General features: G+C 43.4%; 1 protein-coding gene across 1 annotated transcript; it reads right to left on the reverse strand.

The window, feature by feature from the left end:
- Window positions 1-675: 675 nt before the first annotated feature.
- On the reverse strand, window positions 676-27,866 carry NAIP (NLR family apoptosis inhibitory protein; the record flags this gene model as incomplete). The annotated part of the gene is given in 9 exon segments (XM_080804335.1): window positions 676-728; window positions 731-746; window positions 750-841; window positions 844-1,047; window positions 3,642-3,728; window positions 6,976-7,014; window positions 27,544-27,630; window positions 27,633-27,743; window positions 27,797-27,866. Coding segments are annotated over 9 exon segments (759 nt in total).

The raw sequence follows: 27,866 nt of genomic DNA on the forward strand, positions 1-27,866 counted from the left end.
TCAGGAGTATCTCTTGGCCCACAGAAGATACATCTGGATCCTGTGTTGAAGTCTTGTTTCATTTAGTTAGAAAATGGATTCAGTCTTGAAATTCATCATTTTACCTGTAACTTGACTACTACTTCCATATTGTGGCTTAAAGGACAGATCAGTGTACCTCACTCCACTCCCATGGCTGTTTTTGATCTGCCTTACCACACTTAACCTGAAAATCAGATGCTGATCTGGATAATGGAGGATTAGGTGTATAAAACGGATTGAAGGAGCGCCTGGGTGGCTCAGTGGATTAAAGCCTCTGCCTTCCGCTCAGGTCATGATCCTGCATTGGGCTCTCTGCTCAGCGGGGAGCCTGCTTCCTCCTCTCTCTCTCTGCCTGCCTCTCTGCCTACTTGTGATCTCTGTCTGTCAAATAAATAAACAGAATCTTTTTAAAAAAATAAAAATAAAACGGATTGAAGGACTGATCTTTTAGTTGGGGAAGATCACTCAGGAACTGCAAAGGTGCTGGTAATTTGTTTCTTAAGCTGATGGACAAGCAGTGTTCATTTGTGTGTTTTTTTAACATGCCTATTATTAGTACCCTTTTAGTGTTTAATGGAATGTTTAATAAAGTGTTTTGGATCAGGTTTTTAGAATTGACAAAAATTTAACGGTTTTCAGCTAATTCTTCTGTAGCTAAATGTTATATTTCTGAGTGACTGGCGAGAATGGCAGCATCCATTTCAGTAAATACTTAAGTGCTGAGATTAAGGAGGTCTTTCTTTCATGGCCATAAACAGTGTGATCCCTTCTGCATCCAGGAGGCAACCTAATATGCGAAGGGGATGAGGCTTGGCAGTCACCACACACATTGACTCAAAGATTTAATGGTTGTGGCCTGAGTTCTGATACAGTCAGTGAAATGCCTGGAAATAATCAACTCTTTCAAGTATGGCATGTTGTCCAGTGCTTGAAAGAAATTTCTGTATCCTTCCTCTGTACTCTTGTGACTAACTGAAAGATTTAAGTTCTCAAGTTTCTGGAAACCTCCACTGGTTGCTACCTTGGCTATAAAAGCCAAGTATTTGCAAAAACAGAATCATAAGGACTTCATTTCAATAGTGGTAGATTAGGTTATTTGTACCAACCTCCCTCCCACAACCACCATCACCACTGAAAGTAGACAATGCCCAGTTTTAGCTGCTTAAAAATCCCAAACCACTAACAGTAACGAACTACCTGGCCAAAACCCAAGAAAAAAGCAGAAACCAGAGAAGTTAAGACCACAGCACCGAAGCTACTCTTCCATGAGAGTTTTGCCATTCTGTGCTAATTTGGGTTTCTCTTGTGGTCTCACAGGACAACATGACTTGATCCCTAGAAAGTTTCTGCTTCTAAAGCCTTACACCTGGTAATGTTTTCAATACTTTCTACCATCCACTGGTATATGAAGCTTATCTTTTGTGTCCAGTTTTTGTATCAGCCATTCCTCCAGAGACTCTAGTTCCTTTTAGGGAGGTGTTCCTTTTAGTATTCAGGCATGAAGATCTGGTGTGTGGGGTCTTCATTACGACTAGGTCGCTTTCTGATCTTTGTTGACTGAGCTATGTATGTGTGTGTGTATAGAGATACATAGCTCACTGTATCCATGTGTATCCGTAGACTCGCAAACATATAGAGGTTAAAAACTTCTGAGTCCACCACAGTATTCCCAAATCTAATTTAACACCTTAGAGTTCTTCACAGCCTCTCCCTTCAGTACTTCCAAATTCCTTCTGCAACAATGAGGAAACTTGGTTCTCATTCTACTTAATGTATTATTTACTTAGCTTGTTGTGTATGCCACTCACCTCCTCAGCCCCTGGATCTTGCCTCTGTCCTCCTCAGCCTTCCTGCTCCTCCCCCAGCCACATGCTGCCTGCAAAGGAAGGAAACAGAAGGGAAGAGCAAGACATCGGGGTGATCATGAAGCGGGCCAACGTTTAAGAAGCACTACTGCTCTGTCTCCGTATCTCCACTGACTCCTCTTCTCCTGTGTTTTTAAAACAAAAACCAAAAAAACACAGGCCCAAAATGGAGTTCCTTCTGCTCATGCCCCATATCATTAAACTAAGATTTAATTTTTAGTATGAGCTATCCCAGAAAAAGAATCTTCAACCAACCGAGCAGGAATCACCTGATTAGCATTAGTTAGGTCATCTGCCCAACAGACCTCTGCCATCCCCCTAAAGGAAAATAACCTTACCGTAACCAACTCACCTGCTTTTTCACCTACTATAACTTTCTCGTTCCTGCTCCTGTATACCTGTAAAGAAATCTTTCATTTTATACAGCTTCTTAGAGCTCCTTTCTAGGTCCTTCATTCACTGGATGGTACCTGATTCGAATCCATTTTTCAAATGAGCTCTCAAAATTTTTAATATGCCCTGGTTTATCTTTTTTAAGATTTTATGTACTTGACAGAAAGAAAGCACAAGAAGGAGAAGCAGGAGGGGGAGGGAGAAGCATGAGGGGGAGGGAGAAGCAGGCTCCACTCTGAGCAGGGAGCCCAATGCAGGGGCTCAATCCTAGGTACCCTAATATGCCTTAGTTTATCTTTTAACACCTATTAGAGGGGCTCCTGGGTGGCTCAGTTGTTAAGCATCTGCCTTTGGCTCAGGTCATGAACCCAGGGTCCTGGGATCGAGCCTCACATCAGGCTCCCTGCTCAGTGGGAAGCCTGCTTCTCCCTCTTCCACTCCCCCTGCTTGTGTTCCCTCTGTCACTGTGTCTCTGTCGAATAAACAAAATCTTGGGGGGGAAAAAAAGTAATTCAGTGAAAATACTTCAGTGTAATATAAAAAAACCCCACCTATTAGAATTCTTCTGTGAGTACACATTCTTTTTGTAACCATAAAAAAAAGTATTTAGGCAATTTCTATAATTATCATTTTGTTAATTCCAATTTCACATACTCAATTCTCTTAAAAGATAGCTTTATCTGTATGGGGTGTGTGGTGGCTCAGTCGATTAAGCATTTGCCTTTGGCTCAGGGCATGATCCCGGGGTCCTGGGATCAAGCCCCACATCAGGCTCTCTGCTCAGCGGGGTCCTGCTTCTCCTTCCTACTGCTCTCCCTGCATGTACTCTGTCTGTCAGATAAATAAAATCTTTAAAAAAAAAAAAAGTTTTACCTATATCCCAAAAACTTTTGAAATAACAGGGATTAAGTATTTCTGGAATGGGTCACATAAAATTACATCAGGTTGTAATGACCAAATATGTATTCTAAGAAGTACATCGCTTGGGGCATCTAGGTGGCTCAGTGGGTTGAGGCCTCTGTCTTCGGCTCAGGTCATGATCCCAGGGTCCTGGGATTGAGCCCCGCATCCGGCTCTCTGCTCGGCTTGGAGCCTGCTTCCCCGCCCCCCCTGCCTGCCTCTCTGCCTACTTGTGATCTGTTGAATAAATAAATAAATAAAATCTTTAAAAAAAAAAAAAAAAAGTACATCACTGAGGACACTGCTTTGAATGAGATCAAGCACTTGGAGGGTCCTAAAGAGCACTGTCCCTTCCTCCAAATGAGTAAGGGCAGCTAATACTACTATGACTTATAGTTAATATAAAATAGAAGGATTTTAGGGGAAGAATAAAAAGTAAAAGGCACGATTTTGTAAACATACCAAATTTTTCAGGTGTTTCCTTATCAGGAAAGTGTTGGTATTCAAGATTTAATATCTTCAAAGAAATAAAATTTGGAGAAACAATGACTTTATATAAAAGGAAAGAAAAATATTTAGTTATGTTAGCTACATTTTTTTCCTCCAAATTTGTATTTAAAGTCCAGTCATTCAGCTCCATCTTTTATGCCAACAAATGTATTTAAAGAGTGTTGTTAAAGGGACAGAAATTAATACAATAATTTAGATTTAATTAATTGGTATGACTGAATAAATAAAACAAATCTTAGCTCAGGAAAGAATTCTGGTAACTACAAATACTTAAACTTCAGAAACAAATACACCACGTTTGAAAATTCATTTAAAATCTGATCTATGAGGTGCCTGGGTTGTTCAGCTGGTTGTGTCTTCCTTTAGCCTAGGTCATGATAGGAGGGATCAAGCCTCCAGTTGGGCTCCATGCTCAGTGGGGAGCCTGCTTCTCCCTCTGCCTCTCCCACTGTTTTATGCACTCTCTCTCTCTCTGAAATGAATAAAATCTTAAAAAGAAGTAAAAACATCTATTTTAATACTTTTATTCTTTGACATCAATTGCATATTTAAAATTTACCTTTTAGGGACACCTTGGTAGCTGAGTTGTTAAAGCATCTGCCTTCAGCTCAGGTCATGATTCCAGGGTCCTGGGATCCAGCCCCACATCAGGCTCCCTGCTCTGTGGAAAGCCTGCTGCTCCCTCTCTTACTGCCCCTGCTTATGTTCCCTCTCTGGCTGTTTCTCTGTCAAATAAATAAATTTTAAAATATACCTTTAAAAGTGCTTAAAATCGGGGCACCTAGGTGGCTCAGTGGGTTAAAGCCTCTCTGCCTTCGGCTCGGGTCATGATCCCAGGGTCCTGGGAGCGAGCCCCACATCGGGCTCTCTGCTCGGCAGGGAGCCTGCTTCCCCCTCTCTCTCTCTGCCTGCCTCTCTGTCTACTTGTGATCTCTGTCAAATAAATAAATAAATCTTAAAAAAAAGTGCTTAAAATGACTGTATACAGATGAATCTTAAGCCAGTTTTGTGTTTGTAGTACTTACCAAGTGGGATGGTTGTAAAAAATGGTCCAGAAAAATTAATTTGAGTTTTTCTTGCAGGAAGCAAGTGAAGTCATGAGAGATTCAAAATCGGAAAAGAGATTACATGGCAGATAAAAAACAGTCTGGAGAATTCTGAGTTAATTTCACTGTAAAATATCAAACATTTCAGCAATTAGAGAAAATTCCAAATTCCTATCAGAATTAGCCATATAATTATCCTGTTTCAACAATAACAGAGTTAAAACAAAGCTGATCCATGATGTAATGATCAAAGAATTGGCCACTCTGAGCTTACAGGTTCAGGTTCTGCAACTAACTGGTGAGCTGCGTGAACTTGGACACTCTCCAGGGATCAGTTTTCTCTTTTATAAACTAAGAGCACAGGCTCCATAAGGTCTCCAATTTTGCACAAAACATTTACACAGTAGGAATACTATACAAAGAAACAAAAGCAGTGACAAATCTGAAACAAAACCAAAATTTGATATAAAAATTATTGACAGGGGTGCCTGGGTGGCTTAGTCAGTTAAGCATCTACCTTCAGCTCAGGTCGTGGTCCTGAGATCCTGGGATCAAGCCCTGACTTGGGCTCCCTGCTCAGCAGAGAGTCTGCTGCTCCCTTTGCCTCTTCCCTCCCATCCATGCTTGCTTGCTCTCTCTTGCAAAAATAAAATCTTTTTAAAAAAATTACTGACAAATATAAAAACTACCATTTCCACATTCAGCTTCAAAGAACATATTGCACGCAGCTCTGCATGTTAATTCCACAGAGATTTACACTGCCTCAGTCTGTAGGGTTCAGCCTTCACTAAACTAAGGAACCGAGGACACCTAAGCCATTTTTCTTAAATGATAACTTGTTCAGCCATCTTTCCTCAGCACATCAGTCAGTAGGATAAGCTGGTGAGGAAAGGGGAAATGCTTTCAACTGGCTAGCAATCAGCAGATTTCCTTCCCCCTGATCTGCAAGACCTGAATGTTAAAGTAGATGGGACTGACTGCATTCATGAAGCTAGGTTTGAGGTCTTACTTACTGCAGTATCCTCATCTGTACTTAGTACATGACAGGTGCTTAATAGGTATTTGTAGAACTTACTTTCCTATTTATGATGAGCAATTCCTACTGAAAAACCGTTTTCTATCACAGTACCACACACAGCTAAAATAAGCAAGGTGCTGGTGTTCATTACCATCAATTCACAAAGTTCACAATGGTTCTGAAGTCTGGAATCACTTCTGCAAAGGATTTCATGTTTTGAAGAAACTGACAACTAAGCACAAAGTTGAAAGATATAAGAACAGGGGCGCCTGGGTGGCTCAGTGGGTTAAGCCTCTGCCTTCGGCTCGGGTCGTGATCCCAACGTCCTGGGATCAAGCCCCATATCGGGCTCCCTGCTTGGCGGGAAGCCTGCTTCTCCCTCTCCCACCCCCCCCCTGCTTGTATTCCCTCTCTCGCTGTGTCTCTGTCAAATAAATAAAATCTTTTTAAAAATGAAAAAAAATTTTTTTAAAGATATAAGAATAGTGCTAGGCAATTAAGTGCATTTGCCTTACGTTTTCAATTTTACTGTTAGAGAGCTTTTTTTTTTTTTTTTAATTTTTTTAATTTTATTTAAAGATTTTTTTATTTATTTATTTGACAGAGAGAGATCACAAGTAGGCAGAGAGGCAGGCAGATAGAGAGAGGAGGAAGCAGGCTCCCTGCGGAGCAGAGAGCCCGATGCGGGACTCGATCCCAGGACCCTGAGATCACGACCCGAGCTGAAGGCAGAGGCTTAACCCACTGAGCCACCCAGGCGCCCCCTGTTAGAGAGCTTTAATCGCAAAAATTAAGTATGAAAATGAGATGCCTGGTTGGCTCAGTCAGTTAAGTGTCTGCCTTAGGCTCAAATCATAATTTGATTTGAGGGTCCTGAGATCGAGTCCTGCATCAGGCTCCCTGCTCAGCGGGGAGCTTGCTTATTTATTTGAGACAGACAACGCAAGCCAGGAGAGGAGTAGAGGGAGATGAAGAAGCAGGCTCCCCGCTGAGCAGGGAGCCCAACATGGAGCTCAATCCCGGGACCCCAGGATCATGACCTGATCTGAAGGCAGATATTTGACTGACTGAGCCCCCCAGATGTCCCAATAAATAAAATCTTAAAAAAAAAAAAAAAGTGGAGATTGTTGGGTCTAGATACATACAGGTCCAGGACCATAAAGTGTATGTGGGGTTTAAGTGGACTCAAGAAGGCCACAGCTTGACGGAAACCCCAACTCACCTGTGTAGAGGACACCTGCTCTAGCCAGAGCTGCAGCTCCTGCAGGGGAAGCAAGGGGCCGGTTCTTAGGAGAGTCCAGTCAGAGCTCTTCATAAGCAAAGACATTGTCACTGCTGTAAGCTTAAACAAAAGGCATACTGTGAGACCAGCAAGCATTGCTATTTCAAGTATCAGTGTTCCAATTATGCCTTCCTATATACACATGGAATGTGGATGTATAGCATTTGTTTCAGTGTTACTGGAGGATGGGTTGGAAAAGATGCAAGGCTATGAAGAAGCAGGACTGATGACACATTGCTCGTTGAAGCATGGAAGATACATGGTGGCTCTATGCTACGGTCTTATTTCTGTATGGGTTCAAATTTTTCTATAATAAAACATTCTCTCCATCATCTAGCATCAGAATAAAACAAGACAATGCTAGAGGAGATTACCTTTCTCCCCAAGATTGTGTCAAGATTTGAGAAAATCAAATTTTCCTTGATCTCTCCCTAAGAGCAGGCAGGTTCATTTTATTCCCCTTTGGGGTATCTATTCTCTGAGGTAGTCTCAATTAGACTTCCCACCTTGGGCTGACCCTGGGGTTGGGTTCCTATCTTCCGTACACTGTGAGGACTTGAAAACCAAATATTAATTTAGTTCTGGACATTTAAGATGAAAGCTTGCTTCACTGTTCCACCTTTAAACCCAGAAACCCACTATTAACTCTATTTTTAATCTGAGTATTACTCAATGTTTTGGAAAAACTTGTCTTATCCCTTGTGTCTCCTTTACTCTCACACAACTACCACACTCACAACACTGCTGAGACTACATGTATGGGGGTCCTATCCCTGCTCCCCCTGGAAGCAATTCTTTGGCACCAGCTGGGTGTCCTACAATTCCACACAATTCTAACACTCCCAAGAGAAGTGTCAGACCCCAGAGTTAAGGGCTCAACCCCACAAGACTGCTGTTAGTCCACTTCATTTGCTAGAGTGGTTCACAGAACTCAGGGAAACACTTACTTACCAGTTTATTACAAGTTATGATAAAGGATACAGATGAACAGCCAGACGAAGAGATACACAGGCCAAATTGCGGGGGGGGGGGGGCGAGTACAGAAGCTTCTATCCTTAAGCCTCCGTCAGCTGGCTACCGACAAGTAAGTGGTAGAGGAGAGGAGCACAAAATCAGAACTTTTAGAAGTCTGCTCCACTGCAGGACCTTGCTCCAGGGACTAAGCAGGGCTGGAGCCCTCCCGGGGACAGTGTGGTCTCAGGTCCCACAGGGTCACAGAAGGATCGGGGGTGTCTGAGTGTAGCGGAGCTCGCAGGTATCAGAGCAGGAAAGCCGGCTACAGAGACAGAGCTGAGGAATGAGCTCTCAACTCACAGTTACCTTAAACCAGGATCCAAGGCACAGTTGGGCCACTGCTCTTCAGACAGGGACCCCAGAAGTGGCAGATCTGGGGAGACTCCTCTGGAAGAGCAGCAGGAATCTGCTGGGTTTGGAGACTCCAAATGGAGCCATGCGCCAGAGACAAATGCTCAGTCACAGGCTGGGTGAGCTCGGAGTGCAGCCAGAGACCAGGGAGACGGGAGGGACTGAGCGCTTTTCTCTGAGGACCCACTGAGGAGGGGAGCCCCAAGCTCTCGTCTCCTCTGGGCTAGAGATTGGGAGGCCACCATTTTCACTTCTATCCTCCAAAGCTGTACGGAAAGCATTCAGGGAACGAAAACTCCTGAGCGCAAACGAAAACTCCTGAGCGCAAACCCAAGCGGATAACTTAGCCTGGCCCCTGGCAAGGGCAGTGCAATTCCGCCTCAGGCAAAGACACTTGAAAATCACTGCAACAAAACCCTCCCCGCAAGAATATCGAGCCAAGACCAACTTTACCAATCAATGAGAACTGTAAAACTACAGCGCCAGGGGGAATATAGCACATAGAATTCATGGCTTTTTCCCATGATTCCTTAGTCTTTCAATGTTAAATTCTTTTAATTTTTCTATTTTTAAAAATTTTTCCTCTTGCAGCACCTGGGTGACTCACTGGGTTAACCCTCTGCCTTCAGCTCAGGATCCTGGGATCGAGCCCCACATCGGGCTCCCTGCTCAGCGGGGAGCCTGCTTCCTCCTCTTTCTCTGCCTATCTCTCTGCTTCCTTGTGATCTCTCTGTCAAATAAATAAAATCCTTAAAAAATAAAATAAAATAAAAATTTTCCTCTTTCCTATTTTAGCCATCTTATGATACCTTTTTAAAAATCTTCTTTGTCAGTTTTATAGTCATATTTTATCCCTTCACTGTAATTGACCTTAGTTTTTCTATATACATAAGTTGTTCTTTTTTATAATTTTGGGATACAGTTTCTTCTAACACCAAAATATACCCTACAACTAGTGTAGGGCTTTGTTCTAGTCTCCCGCCTGATCACATTCGTTTTTCTTTTTCCTTTCTTTTTTCAGCCAACTTCTTATCTTACTAATTCCTTTTTTTAAATGTTTTTTTAAATTTTCATCTTTACAGTCATATTCCATCCCTTCATCATATTTACCTTTACTTTTGTATATATGTAACTTTTTCTTTCTTTAAAATTATGGGACACAGTTTCGTCTAACACACCAACATATACCCTAAATCTAGTATAGGGCTTTGTTCTAGTCTCCCACCTGATTACATTCTCTTCTTTTTTTAATTTTTTTTTCTTTTTTCAGCCAACTTACCTTACCAATTCCTCTTTTAAAATCGTTTTTAATTGGGGCACCTGGGTGGCTTAGTGGGTTAAATCCTCTGCCTTCAGCTCAGGTCATGATCTCGGGGTCCTGGGATCGAGCCCCACATCGGGCTCTCTGCTCAGCGGGGAGCCTGCTTCCCCCTCGCTCTCTGCCTGCCTCTCTGCCTGCTTGTGATCTCTGTCTGTCAAATAAATAAAATCTTTAAAAAAAATCATTTTTAATTTTCATCTTTATAGTCATATTCCATCTCTTCATCGTGCTTACCTTTATTTTTGTATATTTTTTTTCTTTAAAATTTTGGGAGGCAGGCCTTGGCAGGGGCGCCTGGGTGGCTCTGTGGGTTAAAGCCTCTGCCTTTGGCTTGGGTCATGATCCTGGGGTCCTGGGATTGAGCCCCACATGGGGCTCTCTGCTCAGCAGGGAGCCTGCTTCCTCCCCCTCTGCCTATCTCTCTGCCTACTTGTGAGCTCTGTCAAATAAATAAGAATCTTTAAAAAAATAAAAATAAATAAAAAATAAAATTTGGGGAGGCAGTTTCATAACAGTCCAAAATACACCCAAAATGAAGTGTGTGGCTCTGTTCTATTCACTAGCCTGATCATTTTGTTTCCCCATTCTTTTCCCCCCAGTTTCGAGTCTCTTATTTCTTTAGTGTATATTTTTCTGGGGTTGTTGTTACCCTTTTAGCATTTTTTTTTAAGATTATTTATTTATTTGACAGACAGAGATCACAAGCAGGCAGAGAGAGAGGAAGGGAAGCAGGCTCCCTGCTGAGCAGAGAGCCCGATGCAGGGCTCGATCCCAGGACCCTGGGATCATGACCTGAGCAGAAGGCAGAGGCTTTAACCCACTGAGCCACCAGACACCCCTCCCTGCATAATTCTAGACGACAATGCTCTGAAGCTAGAACTCAGTCACAAGAGGAAAGTTGTAAAGTACTCAAATAAATGGAAGCTAAAGAGCATCCTACTAAAGAATGAATAAGTCAACCCATTCATTAAATAGAATTTTAAGAATTCCTGGAAACAAATGAAAATGAAAACACAACTGCTCAAAATCTTTGGGACACAGCAAAGGCAGTCCTGAGAGGATAGTATATAGCAACAGAAGGCTTTCTCAAGAAACAAGAAAGGTCTCAAATACACAACCTAACCCTACACGAAACAGAGCTGAAGAAAGAACAGCAAATAAAGCCTAAACCAAGCAGACAATGAGACATTATATAAAGATTAGAACAGAAATCAATGAAATAGAAACCAAAAGAACAGCAGAATAGATCAACAAAAGTAGGAGCTGGTTCTCTGAAAGAATTAATAAGACTGATAAACCCCTGGCCAGACTTACCAAAAACAAGAGAAAGGACCAAAATTAATAAAATCATGAATGAAAGAGATCACAACCAACACCAAAGAAATACAAACAATTATAAGAACATATTATGAGCAAATATATGCCAACAAATTTGACAATCTGGAAGAAATGGATGCATTCTTAGAGATATATAAATTACCAAAACTGAAGCAGGAAGAAACAGAAAACCTGAACAGACCCATAACCAGCAAGGAAATTGAAGCGGTCATCAAACATATCCCAACAAACAAGAGCCCAGGGTCAGGAGGCTTCTCCAGGGAATTCTACCAAACATTTACGGAAGAATTAATATCTACTCTCCTGAAACTGTTCCAAAAAATAGAAATGGAAGGAAAACTTTCAAACTCATTTTATGAGGCCAGCATTACCTTGATCCCTAAACCAGAGACCCCATCAAGAAGGAGAATTACAGAACAATATCCCAATGAAAATGGACGCAAAAATTCTCATCAAAACACTAGCCAAGGGGTGCCTGGGTGGCTCAGTGGGTTAAAGCCTCTGCCTTCGGCTCGGGTCATGATCCCAGCGTCCTGGGATCGAGTGCCACATCAGGGTCTCTGCTCAGCAGGGAGCCTGCTTCCCCCTCTCTCTCTCTGCCTGCCTCTCTGCCCACTTGAGATCTCTGTCTGTCAAGTAAATAAATAAAATCTTTTTTTAAAAAATCAGAAAAAAAAAAACAAAGACAAAAAACCACTAGCTAACAGGATCCAGCAGTACATTTTTTTTTTTTTAATTGTATTTATTTATTTGAGAGAGAGAGATGACAAGTAGGCAGAGAGGCAGGCAGAGAGAGAGGGGGATGCAGGCTCCCCGCTGAGCAGAGAGCCCAATGCGGGGCTCAATCCCAGGACCCTGAGATCATGACCTGGGCCGAAGGCAGAGGCCCAACCCACTGAGCCACTCAGGCGCCCCCCAACAGTACATTTTAAAAGGATTACTCATGAAGACCAGGTGGGATTTATTCCTGGGCTGCAACATTGGGTCAACATCCACAAATCAATCAGTGTGATACAATACATTAATAAAATTAATAAAAGAAAAAACAAGAGCCATATGATCCTCTCAGTAGATGCAGAAAAAGCATTTGATGAAGTACAGCAACCTTTCTTGATCAAAACTCTTCACAGTTGCAGGCATAGAGGGTACATACCTCAGTATCATTAAAGCTATCTATGAAAAACCCACAGCAAATCATTTTCAATGGGGAAAAATTGAGAACTTTTCCCCTGAGGTCAGGAACACAGCAGGGATATCCACTATCACCACTGCTAATTCAACATAGTATTGGAAGTCCTAGCCTCAGCAATCAGACAACAAAAAGAAATAAGAGGCATCCGAATCAGCGAAGAAGTAGTCAAACTCTCACTCTTTGCAGATGATATGATACTTCATGTGCAAAACCCAAAAGACTCCACTCCAAAACTGCTAGAACTTATACAGGAATTCAGTAAAGTGTCACGATATAAAATAAATGCACAGAAAACAATTGCATTTCTATACACCAACAGCAAGACAGAAGAAAGAGAAATTAAGGAGTCAATCCCAGTTACAACTGCACCCAAAACTATAAGATACCTAGAAATAAACCTAACCAAAGAGGCAAAGAATCTGTACTCAGAAAACTATAAAGTGCTCATGAAAGAAACTGAGGAAGACACAAGAAATGGGAAAATGTTCCATGCCCATAGATTGGAAGAACAAATACTGTGAAAATGCCCATGCTGCCTAGAGCAATCTACACATTTAATGCAATCCCTATCAAAATACCATTAACTTGGGGCGCCTGGGTGGCTCAGTGGGTTAAAGCCTCTGCTTTCAGCTCAGGTCGTGATCCCGGGGTCCTGGGATCAAGCCCCGCATCGGGCTCTCTGCTCAGCAGGGAGCCTGCTTCCTCCTCTCTCTCTGCCTGCCTCTCTGCCTGCTTGTGATCTCTGCCTGTCAAATAAATAAATAAAAAAAATGTTTAAAAAAAAAAAATACCATTAACTTTTTTCACAGGAATGGAACAAATAATCCTAAAATTTGTATGGAACCAGAAAAGACCCCAAATAGCCAGAAGAATGTTGAAAAAGAAAAGAAAAGCTGGTGGCATCACTATTCTGGACTTCAAGATCTGTTACAAAGCTTAATTGTCAAAACAGTATGGCACAAAAACAGACACTCAGATTATGGGGCACCTGGGTGGCTCAGTTGGTTAAAAAACTGCCTTCAGCTCAGGTTATGACCCTAGGATACCGGGATCAAGCCCCGCATCGGATTCCCTGCTCAAGGGGGAGCTCGCTTCTCCCTCTCCCTCTGCCACTCCCCCTGCTTGTGTGCTCCTGCTCTCTCTGTATCAAGAAATAAAATCTTAGGGGCGCCTGGGTGGCTCAGTCGTTAAGCATCTGCCTTCGGCTCGGGTCATATCTTGGGGTCCTGGGATCGAGCCCTGCTCAGTGGGGAGCCTGCTTCCCCTCTCTCTCTGCATGCCTCTCTGCCTACTTGTGATCTCTCTCTCTCTCTCTGTTAAATAAATAAAATCTTTAAAAATAAATAAATAAATAAAAGACACATAGCTCAGTGGAACAGAATAGAGGGCCAAGAACTGGACCCTCAACTCTATGTTCAACTCCTCTTTGGCAAAGCAGGAAAAAATATCCAATGGAGAAAAGACAGTCTCTTCAACAAATGGTGTTGGGAAAATTGGGACAGCCAAATGCAGAAGAATGAAACTGGACCATTTCCTTACACCACACACATATATAGACTCAAAATGGATGAAGGACCTCAATGTGAGAAAGGAATTCATCAAAATCCTTCAGGAGAACACAGGCTGCAACCTCTTCAACCTCAACCCTGGCAACTTTCTTCCTAGAAACATCGCCAAAGGCAAGGGAAGCAAGGGCAAAAATGAACTATTGGGACTTCATCAAGATCAAAAGCTTTTTTTTTTTTTTTAAGATTTATTTATTTATTTATTTGACAGAGATCACAAGCAGGCAGAGAGGCAGGCAGAGAGAGAGGAAGGGAAGCAAGCCTCCGGCTGAGCAGAAAGCCTGACGAGGGGCTCGATCCCAGGACCCTGGGATCACAACCCGAGCCAAAGGCAGAGGCTTTAGCCCACTGAGCCACCCAGGCGCCCCAAGATCAAAAGCTTTTGCACAGGAAAGGAAACAGTCAAAAAACCAAAAGGCAACAGACAGAATAGAAGATATTTGCAAATGACATATCAGATGAAGGGTCAGTATCCAAAATAAAAAGAACTTGTCAAACTCAACACCCCAAAAAAGAAATAATCCAATCAAGACATGGGCAGAAGAAATGAACAGACATTTCTGCAGAGAAGACATCCAGATGGCCAACAGACACGTGAAAAAGTGTTCAACATCACTTGGCATCAGGGAAATACAAATCAAATCCAAGTGAGATACCATCTCACACCAGTCAGAATGGCTAAAATTAACCAGTTAGAAAACAACAGGCATTGGTGATGCGGACAAAGGGGAACACTCCTATACCGTTGGTGGGAGTGGAAGCTGGTGCAGCCACTCTGGAAAACAGTATGGAGGTTCCTCAAAATGTTGAAAATAGAGCTACCCTATGACCCAGAAATTTCACTACTGGGTATGTACCCTAAAGATACAAATGTAGTGATCTGAAGGGGCACGTGCACCCAAATGTTTATAGCAGCAATGTCCACAATAGCCAAACTATGGAAAGAACCTAGATGTCCATCAACAGATGGATAAAAATGATGTGGTACGGGGGTACCTGGGTGGCTCAGTGGGTTAAGCCTCTGCCTTCAGCTTAGGTCGTCATCTCAGGGTCCTGGGTTTGAGCCCCACATCAGACTGTGCTTAGTGGGGGAGCCTGCTTCCCCCTCTCTCTCTGCCTGCCTCTCTGCCTACTTGTGATCCCTCTCTGATTCAAATAAATAAATAAAATCTTTTTTAAAAAAAGACGCGGTAGGTACACACACACACACACACACACACAAATGGAATATTATGCAGCCATAAGAAAAGTAAAATCTTGCCTTTGCAACGATGTGGACAGAACTAGAGGGTATTATGCTACATGAAATAATTCAATCAGAGAAAGAAAATTATCATTTGAGAAACAAGACAAGAGGATCGTAGGGGAAAAGAGGAAAAAGAGAAACAAGGTGAAACCTGAAAGGGAGACAAACCGTAAGAGACTCGTAATGTCAGGAAATAAACAGGTTTGCTGGGGGGTGAGGGGAGGGACGGGCGCAGTGTCTGGGGGATGGACATTGGGGAGGGTATGTGCTATTGTTGTGCCTGAGTTTTTGAGTCTGAGAGACCACCAAGGAGCCAAGCACCGATGCAATCACATGAGGGTTTATTTGACAAGCTTAAGCTTGGGCCCAAGTATACCTGACGCAGCGGAGTAGGGACTTGGACCCCGAGCCAGATCACAGTCAGAGTTTTGGGTTTTTTTTGTTTTTTAGATTTTATTTATTTGACAGAGAGAAACACAGAGGGGGAACACAAGCAGAGGGAATGGGAGAAGGAGAAGCAGGCGTCCCACCTAGCAGGAAGCCCGATGCGGGGCTCGAACCCAGGACCCTGGGATCATGACCTGTGCCGAAGGCAGACGCTTAACGACTGAGCCACCCAGGTGCCCCTACAGTCAGAGTTTTTAAAGGCAGAGTAGGGGTGGACTCAGCGGTGGGTGAGGACAAAGGGGATTATGGATGATATAAGTCTCTAAGGAATTTTGGAAGCAAGGTCTCCAGGACCTTGAGGGGCTAGCTGTTGTCTGGGGAAAAGGTTATTCATCACTAGTAATAAAAATCTTCTCGTGAGACCCTCTAGATGTATATCAGTGGGTCATATGCTTGGGAATGACTGCTGACACTATCTTGGAGGTTTAGAGATAAAGTTTCACATTTCTCCCATCAAGTGTCCTTGTTAGTGAGATTTAGGTTTAGAAATTTAACTTTATTTACATTTCCTTCTGCCTCAGCCTCCTTCAGTTTTATGGTGGGGAGGGCGACATTAGGGCTTAAGGAACTGAGTTACTTGTCTCTTGAAATTGGGCTATTGAGAAGATAGCTTCTTTGTTGTAAATCACTAGGACATTTATAAACTGAGGGAGACTGCTGTCTTGCAGGATTGTGATCTCTGCAAGTTAACTATTTGTTTTTCTTTTAGGGCAGCCAGGGGTGGCTGAGGAATGTCACACATACTGCCGAGGGGAGGGGAGCGGGTGGAGAGGGGGTGCAAGGTGCCAGCTTTGGCTTTGCCAAGATGGCTGTACTTATGTCAGGGCTAGACTCAAGGTGGGTGCAGCCTTGTTTTTCTTGGCCTCCACACTATGGTGAGTGCTGTGAACATATTAACATTATATGTTAATAAAATAAAATAAAATAATAAAAAACAAGAAGCTTCCATCCTCATGGAGTTGCTGTGTCACCTCCCATTACGGATGTGTTCTCTCACCTGGAAGCTTCCTGAACACTAAAGTACTGGGATATTCATGGAGGCTTCCTCAGGTAGGCTTGGTTAATCATTAACTTCATTTCTAGCCCCCCTCCTCTGTCTGGAGAATGAAAGGTGGGGCTGAAAATTCCAACCCTCTAGTCAGGGCTTGACCTTTCTAGTGAGCAGCCCCCCTCCAGGAGCCCATCCAAGAGCACCCAGGATGCACCCACCTCATTAGAACAAAAGGTGCACTTAGTGCTCTTATCACTTAGGGATTCACAGGGGTATTTAACACTGATCCTTTTAATAACCTATTTAAAACTATTTAATCCAGGGGCGCCTGGGTGGCTCAGTGGGTTATGCCTCTGCTTTCAGCTCAGGTCAGGATCCCAGGGTCCTGGGATTGAGCCCCGCATCAGGCTCTCTGCTCAGCAGGGAGCCTGCTTTCCCCCTCTCTCTCTGCCTGCCTCTCTGCCTACTTGTGATCTCTCTCTCCCTGTGAAATAAATAAAAGCTTTAAAAAAAAAAAAAAACTATTTAATCCAGGGGGCCTGGGTGGCTCAGTGGGTTAAAGCCTCTGCCTCTGGCTCGGGTCATGATCCCAGGGTCCTGGGATAGAGTCCTGCACTGGGCTCTCTGCTCAGCAGGGAGCCTGCTTCCCTTCCTCTCTCTCTGCCTGCCTCTATGCCTACTTGTGATCTCTGTCTGTCAAATAAATAAATAAAATCTTAAAAAAAACAACAACAACAACAACAACAACTATTTAATCCAGAAATTTTGAGTGTTTTACCAAACTTGTCAGCCAAAAACCCAACCCTGTCAAATTATCCTATGCTCACTTATGCTAAGAAAAACTGAAGCACTACAGGAGAGTGGAAATCTCTTAGGGAAATCTTTTTTTTTTTTTTTTTAATGGATTATGACCCTGTAAAATGAGGAGAATGAAAATGAAAAAAAAGATAAAGCAAAGGAACAAATAAGCAAAGCCTTTGGAATATGCTGGAGCCTTTATTCTTGATGTAAGAGGTAACTCACTCTTGACCAAGGAATCTACAAAATGTTCTCCCTGAAGAAAATTAAAATTCAAGTTAGCAACTGTATGACTTAGAGTAGACACTGATCTATGAATAATAGTTGCTAGACCTTCCCCCACCCCCAACAAAGACTTGGACTGGATTGAGGGGCACGGGTTTTTGGATGGTCATTCCTTTAATTTTCATTTCTATTAATGGAGTGTTTTTTAAGATTTTATTTATTTGACAGACAGAGATCATAAGTAGGCAGAGAGGCAGGCAGAGAGAGAAGGAGAAAGAGGCTCCCTGCTGAGCAGAGAACCAATGCAGGGCTTGATCCCAGGACCCTGAGATCATGACCTGAGCTGAAGGCAGAGGCTTAACCCACTGAGTCACCCAGGAGCCCCATAATGGAATTTTAATGTGGTACAGCCCCCCACCCCCAACAAAAGAACACCATGAATGTGTATTTGAGTCAATAAGGAGCCTTCTTAGGGTCATGGCTTTCAGAGGTCCAGTTCAAACTCAGGATTATATTTACATTTCAGATATACTTTGGTTAATGAGGACATATAAGCTACAGGGATGAAAATGGATTCAGAAGGGTGGATAGGTGTTAAGCAACCTCCCCTTCTGGTAGTAACACCAGCTTCCTTTCTGAGCAAACACTCCTCCCCCACTTCCCCGTCTTATTCTTTTCAGGGTTCTCATCTTCTGAGTCCTCTTAGCCCATCAGTCCTCTTTTTGCTTCAGCCAGTTTGGGATGGGCTGTCACCTGCCACTAGGGAATCCTTACTAACAGAGCATAAAGTAACCGGCCAGCAGGCAGCAGCTCTGAGGCTGGCTGGAGGGATGGTACCTGATCTGAATATCTCCTGCAGGCCTTCAGGTTGGGGCACCAAGGCACACTAGGGGAAGTGGCCTCAAAGAGGGGGGACACCGGCTCCAGTTCAACAAGACAGTGTCGATGTGGGAAACAAAAGCAAAAGAAATGCAGCTTAAATTAAAATCTCGTTAAAGTTTGCAGCCCATGGAGAGATACCCGAAACCTGCAGAGTGTGACCTTCCTCAAGGAACTCCGGGCTGCCTTAGTCCCTTAAAGTTTAAAAGTACCTTATCTTGGCAGCAGCGGGCCCAGGCCGCTGGAGGTCCTGAAAGCCTCACCTTCAGATTCCTTGCAGACTTGCAGTAACCCTAACCTCTACTAATTAGGACAGATACCATCAGTCACTCCTCACAATCCACCTTAGCTCTTTCTGCCCACAGGTCCTGTCCCATGAGTAGGAAAGCCGTGAAGGTGATGTGGTTTTGGAATACAGGTGAGGTTTGGCAGGGTGAAATCCGGAGCAGACCACCAGAAAGAATTCTTGAGACATGTCTGGTGCAAAACGGTGGTTTACTGAAGCACAGGGACAGGCCCCGTGTCTTGAGGAAAGAGCAGTTGCCCTTGGGTCTTGAGGAATGGTTGATTATATACTCGGGGAGTTGGGGCAAGTAAGGAAAAGGGAGGTTTCAAAAGAACTTTCAGGGGCGCCTGGGTGGCTCACTCAGTTTAGCATCTGGCTTCAGCTCAGGTCATGATCCTAGGGTCCTGAAATGGAGCCCACATCGCACAACTCTCCCTCTGCCTACAGCTCCCCCTGCTTGTGTGCTTGCTCTCCGCTAATAAATAAATACAATCTTAAAAAAAAAAACAACTTTCATATGCTAAAGAGGACCTCCAAGATAATGCCAGAGAGAACGGCAAGATAATCAGAGGCCTTGCGGGTTTCAAGGCTGTTTTCCCCTCTAGCAAGGGATTAACATTAAGGTAGCTGGGAGATTCCTGGAAGAATGTCACACCTGTCCCACCCAGGAGTGGGGGATGGAGGGGAGGTTGTAGCGTATCAGCTTCTGCTTTGTCTTTAGCTAGCCTTCCGCTCCCTCACCAAAGGTCTAGCCAAGAGAGACAGGAGGCCCCTGACTCCCCCAACTAGACTCACGCAGGGGACTACACGCAGGGGACTACGTGACCAGGCTCACAGAACTCCTAGCCAGGGAGAAACACTGAGGCTTACGAAACCAGAGATAAGGGAACATAATGAGACTAATGGTCATTTTTGGAATGTAGGTGAGGTTCGGTGGGGTGAGGTCCAGAGCTGACAGCCAGGAAACGTTCTTGAGACGTCTTTGGCGCAAAAGGTGGTTTTAGGGGCGCTTGGGTGGTTCAGTAGGTTGGGTGGCTGCCTTTGGCTGGGGCCACAGTCCCAGAGTCCTGGGGTCGAGCCCTCCCCCTGCTTGTGTTCTCTCTCCCCATCTCAAATAAATAAAATCTTTTTTTTTTTAAAGGGTGTGGTTTATTAAAGCACAGGGACTAGACCACAGGTCCTGGGGGTTGTGAAGGGGTAACTGAAGATATATTCCGGAGTTCGGGGAAGTAAGGAAAAGGATGTTTTCAGAACTTTCATATGCTAAAGAGGACTACAGGATACTGGAAGCCTTACCATTGTCAAGCTCAGGTTGTTTTTCCCTCTAGTAAAGCATTAACATTCAGATAGTTGGGAGTTTCCTTCTGGAAGTTAGGTTATGGACAAAAATGCTTTTTTTCTTGTAAATTACTGACATTTTGTAAACAGGGAGACTGGCTTCTGGCTGGACTGTGATCTCTGTTAGTTAACCATTTGTTTTCCCTTCCCTTAGCTTTGGGGCAGTCAGGGGAGCCTGAGGAATGCCCCACAGACCCCACCTGGGAGCTGGGGGGAGGGGGTGGGCTACAAGATGTCAGCTTACACTTGCCCTCAGCCCACCTTCTGCTACCTCATCGAGACTGCCTCGTTACATCTTAAATGTTGGAGATGAGCTACCCCTATGACAGTTTCGGCTGGACCACTAAAAATTACCAAACTCCAAAGGAAAAGCAAACATGGTTCTGTAAAGGCCTATTTAGCCAGAGCGATTCCATCTTAAACAGTCATTTTGTTGTTTATGCAGTAAAACTTAATCTGATCCTGCGCCCCCCCCCCCACCCGGGGACTTACTTAAAAGCAAGCCCGGGTGTGCCTGGGTGGCTCAGTGGGTTAAAGCCTCTGCCTTCGGCTCAGGTTGTGATCCCAGGGTCCTGGGATCGAGCCCCACATCGGGCTCTCTGCTCAGCAGGGAGCCTGCTTCTCTCTCTCTCTGCCTGCCTGTCTGCCTACTTGTGATCTCAGTCAAGTAAATAAATATAAATCTTAAAAAAAAAAAAAAAAAAAAAAGCAAGCCCGGGAAACCAGTCCCAGGTAACAAAGCCCAAATACAAGGGTGGGTCAGGCCAGGGGGAGGTATTCAATCAGTGGGGGCCCATACTGTCTCCCTAGCTACCAAGGAGTGTGGGTCCCGCCATTTGGGCGCCAATTCTGACCAAGGTGATAGGCTAGTTCAAATGTCTACTAGGGTAAATTATAATTCAATTGGTCACTTATGTGTGACCTAGCATGACTGTGCAGTTTTCTCTGTGTGTTACAATTTCATTGGCCACCTGGGCATGGCCAGGCCCAACCAAATGCTCTTTGCCCTTAAAAGCTAGTCTGTAGGGGTGCCAGGGTGGCTCAGCTGGTTAAGTGGCTGCCTTTGGCTCAGGTCATGATTTCAGGGTCCTGGTATCGAGCCCCGCATCAGGCTCCCTGCTCAGCAGAGAGCCTGCTTCTCTCTCCCTCTGCCTGCCACTCTGCTTACTTGTGCTCTCTGTCAAATAAATAAATAAAATCTTAAAAAAAAAAAAAAAAAAGATGCATGGTAAGACTTCAGTCTAAAAAAAAAAAAAAAAAAAAAGCTAGTCTGTAAGGCAGAGAGAGGTCGCCCTCTCTGTAAGAGGCAGCCCTCTCTGTAAGAGGTTTAAGAGGCGCAGTCGGTTTGATTCTCAATGCTTGGCGTGAAAAAAAGCTTTGCTTGACCTTCGCTTTGTATCAGTCTTGCTCCTTTAATCACGGACCCATTAGTGGGGGATGTTTTAGTTCTATCAGTGGTAGAGACGTCAAGAAGATTTAGGTTCCTGGTCACCTGCAAAAGCCCTCAGGGGCAACCCATCCGGGACCCTTCTCCCTCCCTCTAGGAGCTTTTTCTTTCTTTTCTGGTCTCACCTTCACTTAATAACTTTAACTTCACTTCAACCTTTTGTGTCTGAGTTTCCTTACTACCTACAGCTCACTGACTAGTCCTTGAAACAGGCAGAGTGACATTCTTCTGGTGACTCAGTGGCATTGATGTTGACATTTTGCTAAGGGCAAAGTCAATCCCAGCCCAAACCGCACCCCCACCAGCCTCCAAGATTCTGTAAGCCTACTTTATCATGTAACAATTCCTTTAGAAATTTCCTTTATCTCTAAACCCCCCAAGATACCTGTTGGCAATCACCACCCCAAGCATATGACCAAATGATATACATCTGAATGCTCTCATGAATGAATTTCTACTAAACAGTAATAAATAGGTAGCCCCCTCATGATTTTGGAAACCTTGTTTCCAAAACATGTGAGAGGCTTACACTATCCCAACTTGAAAATATATAATCACCACCCTCACAACTCCATTGAAGCTCATTCTGCCCACGGGTCCTGTCCCCATGCTTTAATAAAAACACCTTTCTGCACCAAAGACAACTCAAGAGTTCTTTCTTGCTCATTAGCTCTGAACCCCAACATCTTTTCTACATTGGTTATATATAAACCACTGGGAGTAAGGGAAATTATATTTAAAAGTACTACACAGGGGCGCCTGGATGGCTCAGTGGGTTAAAGCCTCTGCCTTCAGCTCAGGTCATTATCTCAGGGTCCTGGGATGGAGCCCCACATCGGGCTCCCTGCTCAGCAGGAAGCCTGCTTCTCCCTCTCCCACTCCCTCTGCTGATGTTCCCTCTCTCGCTGTGTCTTTGTCAAATAAATAAATAAAATCTTTTTTTAAAAATGGAAATTAATAAATTTTGAAATTTTAAGAGAGGATATTGAACACCATTTAAAAAACACATTCCTGCGGCACCTGGGTGGCTCAGTCAGTTAAGCGTCTGACTCTTGATCTCAGCATCCCCAGTTTATGCTTTTTAAAATGTAGTACTCAATCAGTGTCTACTCAGACATTTTGTCCATAGTTTATAAAAGCAGCAGCAAAGGTAGTTTACAAAATTGAACTCCAAGCAGCTAACAACAGACAACCAAACAGAAGCTTGGACATTTTTAGTCCTAATTTCAGCTCTGAAATTTATTGGCTAACCATATGCTCATGAGGACAAAAAGATGAAGGTGAAAATATTCATCTTCATGTAACACACAGTTTTTATAAGGCATTGGTTGCCTATACTTCAGACTCCTGACAACAACCATACATCTCCATGTTACCATGTGCATTCTGACATACCCAACTCAGAGGTGCAGGAACTGGTCAACCTGGGAAGCACCCCTGTATACCTCCTAAGCTTCTGAGCTGCCCCCCTGTCTTTCATATCAGCAAGCCTTAATAAGACCGATAAAACCCCTGCCAGACTTATCAAAAATGGAAGAGAAAGGACCCAAATTAATAAAATCATGAATGGAAGAGATCACAACCAACACCAGAGAAATACAAACAATTATAAGCAAATATATTATATGCAACTGTATGCCAGCAAATTAGACAATCTGGAAGAAATGGTTGTATTCCTAGAGATGTATAAACTACCAAAACTGAACCAGGAAGAAATACAAAACCTGAACAGACCCATAACCAGTAAGGAGATTGAAGCAATCATCAAACCTCTCTCAACAAACTAGAGCCCAGGGCCCGACGGCTTCTCAAGGGAATTCTACAAAACATTTAAAGAAGAATTAATACCTGTTTTCCTGAAACTATTCTAAAAAATAGAAATGGAAGGAAAACTTACAAACTCATTTTATTTATTTTATTTTTAAAGATTTTATTCATTTATTTATTTGTCAAAGAGAGAGAGCGCTTGCAGGCAGAGTGGCAGAGAGAGAAGCAGGCTCCCCGCTGAGAAAGAAGCCTGATGTGGAACCATGACCTGAGACAAAGGCTGCCACTTAACCAACTAAGCCACCCAAGCATCCCATCCAAACTCATTTTATGAGGCCAGCATTACCTGGATCCCAAAACCAGACAAAGACCCCATCAAAAAGGAGAATTATAGACCAATATCCCTGATAAACATGGATGCAAAAATTCTCACCAACATAGTAGCCAATAGGATCCAACAGTACATTAAAAGAATTATTCACCACAACCAAGTTGGGATTTATTCCTGGACTGCAAGTTTGGTTCAACAACCACAAATCAATCAATGTGATACAATACATCAATAAAGAAAGAACAAGACCCATATGATCTTCTCAATAGATGCAGAAAAAGCATTTGACAAAGTACAGCATCCTTTCTTGATTAAAACTCTTCACAGTGTAGGGATAGAGTACATACCTCAATATCGTAAAATCCATCTATGCAAAACCCACAGTGAATATCATCTTTTTAAAAAGATTTTATTCATTTATTTGACAGAGAAAGTGAAAGAGGGAACACAAGCAGGGGGAGTGGGGGACAGAGAAACAGGCCTCCCGCCGAGCAGTTAGCCCAATGTGGGGCTCAATCCCAGGACCCTGGGATCATGATCTGAGCAGAAGGCAGACGCTTAATGATTGAGCCACCCAGGCACCCCTGAATATCATTTTCAATGGGGAAAAATTGAGAACGTTTCCCCTGAGGTCAGGAACATGGCAGGGATGTCCTTTTTTTTTTTTAAAACAGGTGTTTGGTGTTTTTTTTTTTTTAAGATTTTGTTTATTTATTTATTTGACAGAGAGAGAGATCACAAGTAGGCAGAGAGAGGAGGAAGCAGGTTCCCTGCTGAGCAGAGAGCCCGATGTGGGGCTCGATCCCAGGACCCTGAGATCATGACCTGAGCTAAAGGCAGAGGCTTAACCCACTGAGCCACCCAGGCGCCCCTGGGGATGTCCATTATTACCACTGCTATTCAACATAGTACTAGAAGTCCTAGCCTTGGCAATCAGACAACAAAAAGAAATAAAAGGCATCTGAATCTGCGAAGAAGAAATCAAACTCTCACCCTTTGCAGATGATATGATACTTTATGTGCAAAACCCAAAGGTCTCCACTCCAAAACTCATACAGGAATTCAGCAAACTGGCAGGAGATAAAGTCAGTGCACAGAAACCAGTTGCATTTCTATACACCAACAGCAAGACAGAAGAAAAAGAAATTAAGGAACTGATCCTATTTACAATTGCACCCAAAATCATTAAGATAGGTACCTAAGAATAAATATAACCAAAGAGGCAAAGAATCTGTACTCAGAAAACTATAAAGTACTCATGAAAGAAACTGAGGAAGACACAAAGAAATGGAAAAATGGTCCATGCTCATGGACTAGAAGAACAAATATTGTGAAAATGTCTATGCTACCTGAAGTAATCTACACATTTAATGCAATCCCTATCAAAATACCATTAACTTTTTTCACAGGAACGGAACAAATAATCCTAAAATTTGTATGGAACCAGAAAAGACCCCAAATAGCAAGAGGAATGTTAAAAAACAAAAGCAAAGGGGCGCCTGGGTGGCTCAGTGGGTTAAAGCCTCTGCCTTCGGCTCAGGTCATGATCCCAGGGTCCTGGGATCGGGCCCCGCGTCGGGCTCTCTGCTCAGCAGGGAGCCTGCTTCCCTTCCTTTCTCTCTGCCTGCCTCTCTACCTACTTGTGATCTGTCTGTCAAATAAATAAAATCTTTAAAAAAAAAAAAAAAAACAAAAAACAAAAAAAAAAACAAAAGCAAAGCTGGTGGCATCACAATCCGAACTTCAAGTTCTATTCCAAAGCAGTAATCATCAAGACAGTATGGTACTGTCACAGAACAGACACATGGCTCAGTGGAACAGAATAGAGAACCAAGAAATGGGCCCTCAACTCTTATCATCAACTCATCTTCGACAAAACAGGAAAGAATGTCCAATGGAAAAAAGACAGTCTCTTCAACAAACAGTGTTGGGAAAATTGGATAGCCACAAGCAGAAAAATGAAACTGGACCATTTCCTTACACGACACATAAAAACAAGACTAAAAATGGATGAAAGACCTCAATGTGAGAAAGGAATCCATCAAAATCCTTGAGGAGAACACAGGCTGCAACCTCTTCGACCTCTTCAACCTCAGCCGCAGCAGCTTCTTCCTAGAAACCTCACCAAAGGCAAGGGAAGTAAGGGCAAAAATGAACTATCGGGACTTCATCAAGATCAAAAGATTCTCACAGCAAACAGTCAACAAAACCAAAAGACAGTGGACTGAAGGGTTAGTATCCAAAATATAAAGAACTTATCAAACTCAACACCCAAGGAACAAATAATCCAATCAAGAAATGGGCAGAAGACATGAACAGACATTTCTGCAAAGAAGACATACAGATAGCCAACAGACACATGATAAAGTGCTCCACATCACTTGGCATCAGGGAAATACAAATAAAAACCACAATGAGATACCATCTCACACCAGTCAGAATGGCTAAAATTAACAAGTCTGGAAACGACAGATGTTGGTGAGGATGCAGAGAAAGGGGAACCCTCCAACGCTGTTGGTGGGAATGCAAGTTGGTGCAGCTGCTCTGGAAAACAGCATGGAGGTTCCTCAAAAAGTTGAAAATAGAGCTACCTTGGGGTGCCTGGGTGGCTCAGTGGGTTAAAGCCTCTGCCCTCGGCTCGGGTCAGGATCCCAGGGTCCTGGGATTGAGCCACACATCGGGCTCTCTGCTCAGCGGGGAGCCTGCTTCCTTCTCTCTCTGCCTGCCTCTTCACCTACTCGTGATCTGTCTGTCAAATTACAAAAAAAAACAAAAAACAAAAAACAAAAAAAACCCGCTACCTTGACCCAGCAACCACATTACTGGGTATTTGCCCCCAAAATACAAATGTAGTGATCCAAAGGGGCACTCCAATGTTTATAGCAGCAATGTCCACAATGGGCAAACTATGGAACGCCTAGATGTCCATTGACAGATGAATGGATAAAGAAAAATGGGTATATATACACACACTCATGGAATACTATGCAGCCATCAAAAAACCCCAAAATCTTGCCATTTGCAACGACATGGATGGAACTAGAAGTTATTATGCTAAGTGAAATAAATCAATCAGAAAAAGACAATTATATGATCTCACTGATATGTGGAATTTGAGAAACAAGGCAGAGGATCATAGGGGAAGAGAGGCACAAATGAAACAAGAGGAAACCAGAGAAGGAGACAAACTGTAAGAGACTCTTAATCTCAGGAAACAAACTGAGGATTGCTGGAGGGGAGGGGGGTTGGAGGTATGGGGTGTCTGGGTGATGGGCATTGAGGAGGGTATATGCTATGGTGAGTGCTGTGAATTGTGTAAGACTAACGAATCAAAGACCTGCACTCCTGAAACAAGTAATACATTATATGTTAATTAAAACAAAAGAAAGAAAACAAAAAGCTTAGAACACACAAAACTCCCTCCAGTACTGTAGCAATTAAAAGAATTAAAGAAAGATGGAGGAAAAGCTGAGGAATGCATAGGAAAACTAGGGTCAAGTTGACCTCATGATTTATTTGGAGGGCCTTGAGAATGCAATCAGTATTGTCTAAGGTCCAAATTTAAGGAAAAGTAACTTATTTTATGAAATATTTGGCAAACTGTTTTATATAGTGAGTTCAAGTTACTAAAATTGAATTTTAATAAAATAGACAATATACCTAATAGAACACATTTAACAAGTGAGGAAAATTTCAAAGATTATTGCAATTCAAATATGGAACCCAGGGGCACCTGGGTAGCTCAGTGAGTCAACCATGACTCTTGATTTGGGCTTAGGTCATGAGCTCAGGGTTGTGAGATCCAGGCCACCCCTCCACACCCCGCCCAGAGGGCTCTGGTCTGGAGATGGACCTTCTTGAGATTCCCTCTCTCCCTCTGCCCCTCCCTCGCTTAAAAAAGAAAATAAGACAAATGTGAAACCCAAACTTAAAACCCCAGAGAAATTCTTCATAAAATGACTTCAAAATTACCTATAAAGACAAAGCCAGCAGCTGAGAGGTCCCTTGCAGATACCACTTGTATGGAAAACGGCCAGTTTTTGGAGGATTCCAGTCTCCCCTGTCTTCCTGGTATCTAGCTTTGTCCCCTCTCAGCTTGTTTTCTGGATTCTTGACTCTTTTATCATACCTGGCAATGTTCCCAACATCGCTGCCCAAAAGGAACCCACAGTCTGCAAGAAAGGGCTGCAGGAGAAGCGCTGAGTCCCAGACTCCACGCCGCCACCTCCCGGGGCGCGCATGCCCGGGGCTGGTCCTGGGGCACCAAACTCCAAGCTTGTTGCTTCGCTGCGCAT

Source organism: Martes martes, assembly GCF_963455335.1.
Source record: "Martes martes genome assembly, chromosome: 5".
Classification (NCBI taxonomy): domain Eukaryota; kingdom Metazoa; phylum Chordata; class Mammalia; order Carnivora; family Mustelidae; genus Martes; species Martes martes.